The 12,716-nt window shown below is 42.1% G+C and overlaps 1 protein-coding gene across 2 annotated transcripts in view; it reads left to right on the top strand.

The window, feature by feature from the left end:
* ITGA6 (integrin subunit alpha 6) overlaps positions 1-12,716 on the top strand; it is a 78,256-nt gene that overhangs the window by 30,339 nt on the left and 35,201 nt on the right. For both annotated transcript variants that reach the window (XM_031651360.1, XM_031651361.1), the window contains exons 2-4: positions 7,730-7,854; positions 9,684-9,763; positions 11,321-11,576. In XM_031651360.1, coding sequence (XP_031507220.1) covers positions 7,730-7,854; positions 9,684-9,763; positions 11,321-11,576 — 461 coding nt within the window. The remainder of the gene's footprint in view (positions 1-7,729; positions 7,855-9,683; positions 9,764-11,320; positions 11,577-12,716) is intronic.

Below are 12,716 nucleotides of genomic sequence, written 5' to 3' on the forward strand. Positions count from 1 at the left end.
TCCTGTTCATACTGGGGGAAACTAGGCTGGGTTGAAAATCTAATGCCTGCAAGAAATGATTGTGTTTTGACTTGTGGTTCCAGATGACAAACTAGGTATATGGGTTTGCTTCCTGGCTCCTCAAGGCTCCCTAATATTTCAGAGAATATGAAGAAGCAGAAAGCAGATGGGATCTGGGCTTATGACCTTAGCAGGGGAAGGAGCTGAGTCTAGAGTTCATCATGTGCCCCTCCCCTACCCCCAACCAAGAGTGATCAAGCAAAGCAGGGACTAGGAGAGAGGAGTGGGTCTGGAGGTAAAGGACCATACAGGGGACCACGGAGACCAGGTGGTTCCTTACCTCTGTCTGGAGTAGGGGCTGCTGGCACTTAACACCCTGGCTGTGGGAAAATACCAAACCCATAGCACTTTTTAGCACTTTTTGGGGGTGGGGAGATAGGAGAATGTTGACATGTACATGTTTTACAAAGCTTAAAGTGCTTACAGTGCACAAAAATAAAGAATGAATTCTTTTTTTCTTTTTTTTAAAAGGCAGTCTGTCACTCAGGCTGGAGTGCAGTAGTGCAATCTCGGCTCCTGAAACCTCCATCTCCAGGGTGCAAGCAATTTTCATGTCTCAGCCTCCCGAATAGCTGGGATTACAGGCGTGAGCCACCGTACTCGGCCAAGAATGAATTCTTTATAGAAGTAGATAAGGCCAAGTCATGACACTAAAAATAACCCCCAAAACTAGGGCTTCTAGTGTGAATGCTGGGACTCCAAGAATTCAGCTGTCCTCATTCTGGCATTTGAAGAGTGGTGTGCAGTCTGACAGCTAGCTGGCTACCCACACAGCCTAAAGCGAATCCCTGGAGTCAGCAGCCCCACCCAGGACTCCCTTTCAGAATTCCTGCTCAGGGTGAGATTGAGCCAGAAATGGACCTTTTTATACAACATCAGAACAAAAGAGAACAGGGATTATCAGGCATGTGATGAGAGCTAGCAGCATAAAAGGCAGTGGTCGAAGTAAACCAACAGAAAAACTACAAGAAACAGATAATCCAGGAACACAAAGAACTGTAGGAAAACTTCTAGGCAAAATGCTTAGAATTTTCGGAACATGTTAAACCCACAGAATAAGATTAGGATCTGTTATGTAAAAGGCACAATGAGAACAAAGAGCTCTTGAAGACTGCAAATGTCACTGCTGAAATTAAAAATTTCAGTATGAATACCAGAAAATACAGTTGAAAAATCTCAGAACCACAGAGAAGGAGGGAAAATGAGAGAAAGGGTAGATTAACCCAGGAAGTTCACCACCTGACTAGTTAACAGAGGTTCCAGAAAGAGGACAGAAAACGTAAGGAATGAAACAATCCACACACAGTAAAAAGTTTCTAGGAAATTCATGTCCTAGGTCTGCGGAGTGAAAGAGGTCACACATAGGCTCACCATCAGAATGCCTTGGGTGAAGTAGAGAACGTAAAAGTCACCCTCTGGAGCACGGTGGTTCACGCACTTTGGGAGGCTGAGGTAGGCAGATCCCTTGAGGCCAGGAATTCAAGACCAGCCTGGTCAACATGGCAAAACCCCATCTCTAATAAAAGTACAAAAATCACCCGGGCGTGATGGCGCATGCCTGTAGTCCCAGCTATTGGGGTGGCTGAGGCATGAGAAGCACTTGAACCCGGGAGGTGGAGGTTGCAGCGAGCCAAGATCATGCCACTGCACTCCAGCCTGGGTGACAGAGGGAGACTCTGTCTCAAAAAAAAAAAAAAAAAGTTATCCTTTTGAGAATCAGACTAACACCAGAATTTCCACTGGCAAAACTGGATACTAGAATTAATTACAGCAGTGCTATCAAGTTTCTGAAGAAAATGTTTTTCAACCTGGAGTTCTACACCCAAACTATCATTCAAGAGTGAGAGCAGCATATAGACATTTTTGTATATGCAGTCACTCAGTTTACCTTGTCATATGCTGTTAGGACAATATTTAAGAAAGTAATTCAAACAAAGGGGAACATCAGGTCCCAGATCAAATCCAGTCACCCCAGGATAGCCATGAAGGACTGTTCCAGCATGATCCTGTGTAGCAGACCCGGCAGAGAATCAGGTCTACGTTGCAGCAGAAGGGTCCAGGGGCTCTGAGAAGGGAGTGTGAGCCAAGATGAGATCCTGATTTAATGCGGGTATGGCTTGGGAGCTCAGAGAAGATTGAGGCTTGGATAAAGGTGAACGATATAAGAAAAAAGAAGGGCAATGAGAAAAGCCAAGGAAAGCAAGAGTCATGGTCCAAATGTGAAGTACATAAAGCAATTGATAGAACGTAAGAATAGCAAGTCTGTTTGACCTTAATGCTAAGAACAGTTTCCTTTGAGGCCAAGGGCTTCTGATACTGCTCCCAGACAGAAAAAGGAAAATCTAAATACAGTTTGGTTCAGCACTGAATAATAATAATTTGGCTATGTAAAAGAATAGATGACTGAATTGTGGTTAAAAGACAAAATGTTGAGTGGTAATAGGTCCTGTAAGTGTAAAGGTATAGCTGGTAGATGGCAAGACATGGAGAAACTAACAGGAAAGTTTGGAAGGAAGAATCCAAGTGCTGATAGCTTTGTCTCAATAACTAGGGAATCAAGATTTTTGTCAAAAGTTGAAGGGAAAATAGAGGTTTAAATCTTCAAAACTCAGAGTAGCAAATAAAGGAACTAAATCTAGTTATTAAACATAGGATGGGAAGTGGCAAGCAGTTTGTTCTTTCCTTTTCATATTATGGGGCCAACAGTAATTGCCTAAAGCTGATAAATCAATACATATATAATAATCCAGAATTATGGAGAAGTAAATCCAGAATGAAAAGAGGTTTATCCAGAGTGTGGGGCTTAGGATGAGTTTGGAATCTGTTGCTTTCTACCATTAAGTCCTTTATTTTTGATTTCCTATCATTTGTACTTATTACTTAAGCAAAAATTAAATCCTGAGTTTGAAAATGGGTTAAATGTAGAGGTGACACAATTGCCACAGTATTTCTACTTTCTAACTTTTTAGGTCTTAATTTGGACAAACTAAGAAGGCTGTGTTTTAAATTAAGCAATAATAGTGTTCTTGTTCTAATGGTGCAATATTTCATGTTTCCTCTGACTAGCTTGCATAGCTAGGGGCAGAATCTTTAATCCTTGAGGAAATGAATTACTGCCAAAGACAGTGAAGCAAAGCTGCCATTGTCCTTGGAGTTTTAAAAGTGTCCCAGTGTTCAGAACTTTTGAAGTATTTTTGCAAAAGTATACCAGCTCTCTTTGGGGGAGAACTTGAATATATGAAACGGGTGTGGCTTACTTGAAGAATTTTGAAATAACCTTGTGTTCATAGCATGATAGTGAGTCCTGAGTCTTTGTGCCCACAGCTCTGATTATACTCCAAAGATCTGAATTTATATCATATCCCCAGTTACTGTTAAACTTATATCGTTAGATTTTTACATTCCATTTAAGAATTTCAATGTTTATTTCTTATCTTTAAAGATGATATTGTGGTTTGTGAGTTTTGCCTTTTAAGTGTGGGTTTCTGATATGTTGAAATTCCAAGGCAGTTTTTATTTCAGTGCAGCTTTAAAATTCAGTGGAGGTCATTGTCCACTGGCCGGTTGTGAAATGATCTTAGTTCACACCCAGATTCTTGCCCTGTGTTTAGTTTTTCTTGCCTTGACTGGATATGGGAATAGACCTCTTAGGCTCTGCTCTGTTAATTTCCACCACTTCCCTACAAATGCCCTAACTCATATCCCTTGGTTCCTGTCACTCTGAAGGTCGAGTTGTCACATCGCTCTTACTTCCTTCATACGTACTGGGACAGTCAGTAATGAGTGCTGCCGCTGCCCTGGTCCTAGGAGTTGCTGCAAGCATCCTGGTGGTGCCCAGAGAGTACCTGCTTTTCACACTGAACCATCTAGGTGGCCTGGGTCCAGTTTTTGGCGTTTAAGGGCCTTGGAGGGAAAGGGAAGAAAGCTGGAATTTGAGCATAAATTGGATTTTGTGTGGGCTGAGGGTCTTCCTAGGTATAGACTGTCCCTGCTGGACCTGTACCCACTGTGCTAGCTCAGGAGCCAACTGTGTTCTGAACAGCTTAGACCAGCACCCAGACCCTAAATGACCTAGATTAGGAAGTAGATAGGTTGTTCTCTGCTGTCATTGTTTGGACACAGCTCTATTTACCTTACTTATTGTTCTGCTCCCCATAGCCTCAGCTAATGGGCTGTGTTCTCCTGCCTTTAAGGCTGGTTCCAGGCAGAATTTAAGAGCCTTTGCTTGTTTCCTGAACCAGGGAGTACAGCTTTACCTTGAAGATGAAGGCACCTCCAGTTGCAGAATGTGGTTGGGGTTACTGTGTTCTCTCATCAAGGTGTTTTACCTTACCTTTCGATGATGGGTTCTGCCACCTTATCGCGGTGGGTTGCAGGAGACCAGGTGCAACCGGAGCAGGGGCGCCCTCTGCTGCTGGGTGTCTGCTCTTCTTCCCACAGCCGCCCAGGGGGTTTGTGAGGGGCAGTGGAACATCCCTGCTTCCTCCATCCCCTGCAGGACCACCCCACGTGGAGGAAGGACAGTGCCAGGACCATGTGCAGGCAAAGCCTGCCCAGAAGCAGTGCAACAGCTAAAGTTATTCTCCGTGGGTACGTTTCTCTTGTTGCTTGCAGGTCTCTTCTCGAATCTGTTGTCGTTTTCCCCCAAACCACCCTGCTGCCCCCATCCTTCCGTGTGGTCTGCTGTCATCTGCAGTAGCCACCGCATGTAAGACACGAAGACCTCTTCTGCAAGAGCTTGGTGTGGGCATTTGTGAAATTTTGTCACCACACCCCCTGTAACCAGCCAACAAATTTGAGTTAAATGCCTGTTCTTTGTCCCACACATATTAGTTACAGAGAGTGGAGAACAAGTAGCAGATAGTGGCTGGGGGAAGCCAACCCACTCTGAGGGACTGGGCATGTGAATGGGACAACATCCACAGCTTTTTTTAAACCACAGGACACCCAAAAGCAGCTGTACCCTGCAGGGCACGGCAGGCTGCAGAAGCCTGGGTCTCAGGGTCTCTGACCCTTTATCCTTTAGCGCTGCTGACCAGGCTGCCGATCCTCGACCCCTTCCTGTCACCCCATCGTGTGCTTCTCCCTTTCCTCTGGCTCTTTCCCTTGCAGCCTTTGCATGTGCTGTGCTCCTTACCTGGCCACCTCCAGCCCCACTGTCATCTCTTCCTCTCCAGCAGATGCTGGTGCCCACAGCACTCTGTTCCGTCCTCTCATTACCTCTAGCTCCCTGTGGTTTCATGACATCATGACCTGTTCACGGATCAGGCTTCCCCAGGCCAGAGATTGAGGAGTGGGGGCAATTCTTTATTCATCCTAGGAGGCTCTTCATCAGTGTTTGTTGAGTGAATACGTGAACGAATGTGGGAATGGGGTAAACAGGAAATAAGCCCTGTGTCTGCCTTAGGTAGCTTGGGTGTGGGTGAGAAGAGGAAGTGGTTAGAGAAGACACACGGTTAAGACACTGGGACTCCTGTGCTGCTTTTTCTAAGGCTTCTCTTTGCTGGTGGTTACCTTTACAGGAAATCTCTTACCCAGCCTTCACCCAACTGCAATAATGTTTTCCTTCCTTCCCTCTACTTATCTCTATTATCTTAACTTTATCAACATTATCAACATACAGAACAGTTTTGATTGTGGTGTTTTATTTGTGTAAGTTTTGCCCTTTCAACTAGGTTGTAAACTTGAAATCCTGGGTTTTACTTCCTAAGCAGCTTTATAAAGAAATGGAGACAACATTGCACCAAGGTAATTTTTGTCATGGCCACCCACTAGCTGTGAGATCTTGGGGGATGAGTAATGAAGCTCCTCAAGGTCTCTGTTTCTTTATCTGTAAAATTGGAGGACTGGTCTCTCTCAGGGGCTTCCAGTGTGAAAAAGTCCTGGGGTTCTGGGCCTCTGATCCTGGCACCCCACTTATCCCTTCCAGCACCCACCACATGACTCCACCTCTGACATCTGCCATGTACAGTAATTGAACACATTCACCTCATAGTCTGGGCCAGTTCACCTCCCAGGTACTTGTTTGTTGGTGTTCCTGGGATCAGGGACATCACTGGAATAGGTGTGGGGCAGACCTGTGGGGACCCTGTGGCCCCAGCCTTGCCTCTGTCCTCTGTCAAGAAGGTTCAGGCACCAAGGACACTGCTTCAGTTCTGTGTGTCAGTTCTGTACCTTGGTGTGTGCTGTTTTGTTCCTTCAAATGTAGGGTGAGTTTGGAGGTGGAGGCTGACTCTGACTGTCCAGGGATCTGGGAGGAAGGACAGTGCTGGGGCTATGTGTTCTCCATGAGCCACCCCTCCTTCTCTGTTCGGGCATCATCTAGCCCGCTTCCCTGCTTTCCTGCTTTCCAGGTACACTTGCCTCCCATGGCACCTGCTGCATGATAATGGTTTTAAAAAAAAAAAGTTGAATCCTTTATTGGAATGATTCCTTTATTGGAACCCAACAGGCATGAAGGTAATAGAGACTATTTGGTTTGTATTTTCACTTGTTTTGCTTTTGCGTCTGAGATTTGTGGGTTTCTTGACGGCCAGGAGTGGCTTGTTTTCTGTTGTAAGAGGTTGTTGTTTGTACAGGTTCGTGTTTCCAGTCCTTTCCTCAGCTCCAGCCTTGTTTCCAAAACGCTCAGCTCTTGGTTTATCTCTGTCCAGTCAGGTGTGTGTTCTTTGTCTTTGTTTCTTGTCCTAGTTGTTCCATGAGTCAGCCAGGCCTCAAAGATTGTGTAAACCTATGGTGAGTAAAGCTGTTAGCAAAAGAGACCTAGCAACAAGGTCGTTGAGTCTCTAAAGAGCCGTCCAGCTGTGAGATGGTGAAATTTTAAGGACTGTGGATTTGGATTGGGGGCCTCCTTATAGGAGATAAAAACACGCGGTTGGAGAGAAGAAGGAATATTACAGTGCCTAGTACATAAGTGGAGCTACCCCAGTTGTCCCTGAATCCTTTGTGGGAGATTGATAGGATGAGAGAGGACGAACTCTTGTAAGGAAGTAAGAACTGACTTGGAAGAACAAAAATCAACTTGTACACCTCAAATATATCTGCTTTTTATTTGTCCATTCTACCCTAATAAAACTGGAGGTAAAAAAAGAATTGGAAAGAGGCCAAGGCTGCAAGTGAATAATTCAGTTGAGTTGTATCTTACTTACTGTTTAGGTTCTCCCAATCAGTGTATAAACTGAAAATCTAAGATACAGTCAGAATTACTCTCAAACTACCTCAGGAAGGCACAGTGTTAGAAACTGACATATTATTGCTTATTACATTTGGTGTGGCCATTTTTTCCTCCCATTGTCACAAGTATTTGGTTTCTTCTCTTGAGTTTCATATGATATCCCTGGCATCATAGGGGCTTAGAGGTTGTATTCTATGAAGAGGGTGTGTTTTAAACACCAGATCATACCCAGCAGGAAATGCTGATACCATCAGAGACAGGCCTCTTTTCCCCGTTTTGGTATCCCCTCTTTGGCCTCCCTGTGTAGTTGTGTTTGTGCGTTTTACATGAACCAGCCATAGGAGTCTACGTTTGTTCTCACTCACTGCCTAAGCTGTGAAAGAATTAGTGGACTCCTAGACAAAGAATAATCCCATTATCTCCTAGTTCGGACTGATTTACATGTTAAATGTATATTAAATTCACATCTCCAAATTGTTTCTGTTTCATCAACAGGTTGCTGGTGGGGGCCCCGCGGGCAGAAGCGCTTCCACTGCAGAGGGCCAACAGAACTGGAGGGCTGTACAGCTGCGACATCACCGCCCGGGGGCCATGCACACGCATCGAATTTGATAACGATGGTGCGTTCCTGTCCCTCACTCAGCCTTCACTCCGGCAGCTTGCCCGAACTTTTTCCCTGAGGGAGGAGAGTGGGGACAAACATTTATTCTTGTAGAGAGGACCTCTTTCAATTGCATCAACCTTGACTGTTTTTTATTTGCCCTGAAAATACTTACTTTACTTTCTAAATCATACTGGCATGCCGCGTGTTTTGCTGTTCCTCCTAACCATGGTTACTAAACCAATATGGTGTAGGGATGTTGCCACCTAGTGATGTGTTGAGATTCTGCAGGGGGTCGTGGAAAAACTGATTTCATAGCAATGAAGAGAATGAATGAGCGTATCTTGTATTCATCAGCCAAAAGTTCTCACATGCTGTTAAACTATTTGGGAGAAAGACAGTTTTAAATATCAGACCCCTTTGAAATGAGAGCTGGCTAACAGAGATAAAGTTTTCCCTACTGTCTCGTATAGAGACTTGTTTTGTTAAGGACTCTGGATAGGTAGAAGATACCATGAGGTAGGCATGTTGACATCCAGTGTACCTGGCTTCTTGTAGGTTGAGCAGAGCTATTAGTGTACTGAGAAGCTCTAGCCAAACCTCATTTGATATGCTCGGTCTAAGTAGATTTGCGGATTCGTGTTTATGTTCTTCTCTTGCTTCTTTATCTTTTAGAAATAACATTCGTTGGCCAGGCACGGTGGCTCACACCTGTAATCCTAGCATTTTGGGAGGCCGAGTTGGGTGGATCATTTGAGGTCAGGAGTTCAAGATCAACCTGGCCAACATGGTGAAACCCCGTCTATACTAAAAATACAAAAATTAGCTGGGTGTGGTGGTGCACGCCTGTAGTCCCAGCTACTTAGGCTGAGGCATGAGAATTGCTTGAGCCTGGGAGGCAGACGCTGCAGTGAGCCAGAATCGTGCCACTGCACTCCAGCCTGGGTGACAGAGCAAAATACATCTCAAAAAAAAAAGAAGAAGAAGAAAAAGAAATAACGTGTTCATTTATTAGAAAATAATATGTGTTAATTTTAAGAAACTGGTAAAATACACCTATGAAGAATAAAAAACAAAATCCACTGACAATCTCAGTATATAGACTTATTTTTTAACATTTTGGCGTTTTTCCCTCTGGCTAAAGTTGTTTAGTTTCATATTTTTGTAATGATTCAAGATTAAAACTTGTATCTGTGTTACTGCTCATCCAGGAGTGCAAAAATTTGGATATAGGTCACACAGTGGGTTTAAATTGATACTGAAATGAGCACATGGTGGTGGTTGTGGTCCCCCTCTCTCTGACTAACAATAACTCGCCTGTTTGGCATTGATACATTGTCAGCTACAAGATCCTAAAGTAAATCTGAGTCTTTTTCTCCCATCTCCAGTAAAGAACATTTAATGCTGTTACATAAAAAAATTGGGGAGTATATAGAGAAGTACCCATTTTTTTGTTAGTTTAGATGGTAGCTGGAGTTTTGAATACTAGATTTTACATTGTTGCCTTTAGAGATGTATTTTGGAGGGCTCCCTTAGTCTTACACTTTCACTTACCTTCTGCATTCAGGACCCTGGGTATCAAGAGAGGGCAAAGGGTATTGTTGGACAAAATAGGTGACTATATAGAGTTAAGTATTTTATGTTTCAAATTTTTGAAAGATTTTTACCAAAAACCACTTTTCTGTTTCCTTGAGATGACAAGTAATTTTTCTGGATTAAGTAACTGAATTTATCGAGTAGCTAGACTCAGAGTCAAGGCCATTTGGAAACAGTTGCTTGTATTTTTGTTCAGTGATGGTTTCTAGCATGTGCAGTCACTTGGAAGGCTAACTGTGCTCCTTTTTACAGCTGACCCCACGTCAGAAAGCAAGGAAGATCAGTGGATGGGGGTCACCGTCCAGAGCCAAGGTCCGGGGGGCAAGGTCGTGGTAAGTGTAGAGACACATGTTCATCCTATACTGTTGGACTGCTGGTTACATGCCAGCACCAGGCTTACAGCAGGGGACAAAGCAGGGAGCATACATTCTAGCGAACTTACTGCTTTAAAGCAGGAATGGATGTTAAGAAGAAATCAGGCTGGGTGTGGTGGCTAACGCCTGTAATCCCAACACTTTGTGAGGCTGAGGCGGTTGGATCACCTGAGGTCAGGGGTTTGAGACCAGCCTGACCAATATGATGAAACCCCATCTCTACTAAAAGTACAAAACTTAGTCGGGCATAGTGGCATGCACCTATAATCCCAGCTATTTGGGAGACTGAAACAGGAGAATTGCTTGAACCTGGGAGGCGGAGGTTGCAAGAGTGAAACTCTGTCTCAAAAAAAAAAAAGAAGAAGAAGAAGTAATCAAAGCCTTATTTCTCCTGTGATTCCTGATATACTTTGAAGCAATCACACAACCTACTTTTCTTTAGAACTTTCAGATTTGAATAACTTATTAAAGAACCTTTACTATATATTCCTAAAACTCTAGATGGTATTAAAAACAAAACAAAACTAGACATCATTTCTATCCTTGGAATTTTATAGCTTTATAGATAGTAAAAATATGGGCATGGTCTTGGAAAGTAATAACCAGGTAGTTTTAAACTCTTGTTATTTATTCTGAGTTTTTTCAAATAGAAGGGATAGCAAAGAAAAGAGGGTTCGTTAGGTGGATTGGGCTAGATGGTCATGGCAATGTCTTCCTGGTTGGAATATGATAATCTTTTTGTCTCCTTCAAAATCTGGTTGCTGTAATGAAATTTATACAGAATTTTGAGGAAAAAACTTTAGTGAACATTGAGTTTTGATATTTGAGGAATGACACTTATGGGAAATTGAGTCGATATTACATTTTTAGCCTGTGTTTACATGGAGGGTAGCCATTCATACCCTGTAGAAGTTATAGAGATTATTTCTATCTCTTCTGGTCTTGTAATTCTCTCTGCCTTGTAAAAGTAGGCATATTTTGGGAAATAATCTCAGAGCTCAGGGTGTGAGTTAGGACTGAGTTCAAGGAAATAGTGTGGGGAAAAGGAGATGTCTTTGTTTTAGCTGTATTTGTTTGATCCCTATGAAAACAGGTCCATGATTTCTCTCCTCTAGAACATAATTACCCATTTTCACACTGATGTTCTCAAGGTTAATACAGCCACTAGAAGCCAATTTGAATTAAGAAAATGAAATAAGGTGTTTCCCTTTGTTTATGTGACAGGTAAATTTACAAATGAATTGCCTATGGATACAGATTGTCATTCAATACCTGGATTGGAGCATTATTCTCAGTGAGAATAAGACACATTCTAGTTTCTATATGCCTTGATAATGGTCTTCTTAGTGCCACTTTGGGGAATATTTGCTGGTCTGGGATCCAGTCCCAAGATGAGGACATGCTTAATCATCCTTTTTAGAATTAACCTCTGTATTGACCATTTTATCTATATGTAATTTTTTAAAAACAAGGTTTATAGACAAGAATGGGCTACTTTCTTCCATCTGCTTGCAGACATGTGCTCACCGATATGAAAAAAGGCAGCATGTTAATACGAAGCAGGAATCCCGAGACATCTTTGGGCGGTGTTATGTCCTGAGCCAGAATCTCAGGATTGAAGACGATATGGATGGGGGAGATTGGAGCTTTTGTGATGGGCGATTGAGAGGCCATGAGAAATTTGGCTCTTGCCAGCAAGGTGTAGCAGCTACTTTTACTAAAGACTTTCATTACATTGTATTTGGAGCCCCGGGTACTTACAACTGGAAAGGTATGACCTTTGTATTTATAGAAATAGAGATTAGAATGTCTCCCTAATTTCTGTAATATGATTTTGTACCATGATTTAGTACATTTTGAGCTAAAATGTGTTAGAAGACATTTGTATATTATGAAAGTTGGGTAGGCTATTAAAAATCTCTAAACAATATGATTTTTAAAAGCTAATAATAGTGGAATGTATGTTTTAGTGTTGACGTTCTTTTCTCCTCTACCAGTACTTTAATTCAGGTAGTTAACTTTTTTAAGTAGGAATATAATAATTAACATTAGTATTTTTTGCTGTTTTATATTTGTGTGGCTCATGAAGCTAGAAGTGTTAATTTTAAGTTAGTGATCTGAAAACTTAGGAGAATTAAATAATGGTATATACAAATAACAGTGTATTAACATGGACATTAATAACTGTATTAATATGGACATTTCTCTCTGTATATGTTATTTTCAAAGGCCATGCTTTGCTAATAATTCAGTAAAGTTAGAAGGGCAGATTACAGACAAATTGGGGAATTTTGAGGTATAATTTCAGATATGTGAGGAAAAGTTGTTTGATTATTGTGATGTGAGTAAATGGAGATGTGGAGAGGTAAAGAGGAAAATGGCCCACATTTTTTGACTATGTGAACCTGGTCAGTTCCTGCTAAGCAGTTTAACTTCTCTGAAGAAATTAAGCAGGCATAGAAAATGCTGTATCATAAAAGACAATTAACCTGTCATCCATGGTGAAGAGAACTGCAGCTGATTTGAAAATAAGCCATTTTTGAGAAATTTATTAATATAAGTCACATAACACTTTCACTCATCAGGGAGAACTTAGGAAAATGTTCCCCTTTCCATTCAAAAATGTGTTTTGATTCTGGTTCTAAATGAATTTTCAACACCGTTCTCTGTGTGCAATCTTCAAGGGTAATTTCCCTTTGCCCCCCACCTCACCCCAACAGGATCTTCATGTACAGTATTTCCCAGGTTATTTTGACCTAACTGAAATTACATGTTGAATTTAGTTTTATTTTAGCCTGAATAAATGCCATATACGGTAAAACAAAACAAAAACATCCACCAATTATGTATATTTTAATTCACGGAAAATATGGTTTTCTTGCTTTATAAACCCTGACCTAAAATGTTGCCA

The sequence above is a fragment of the Papio anubis genome, chromosome 10 (genome assembly GCF_008728515.1).
Source record: "Papio anubis isolate 15944 chromosome 10, Panubis1.0, whole genome shotgun sequence".
NCBI lineage: Eukaryota > Metazoa > Chordata > Mammalia > Primates > Cercopithecidae > Papio > Papio anubis.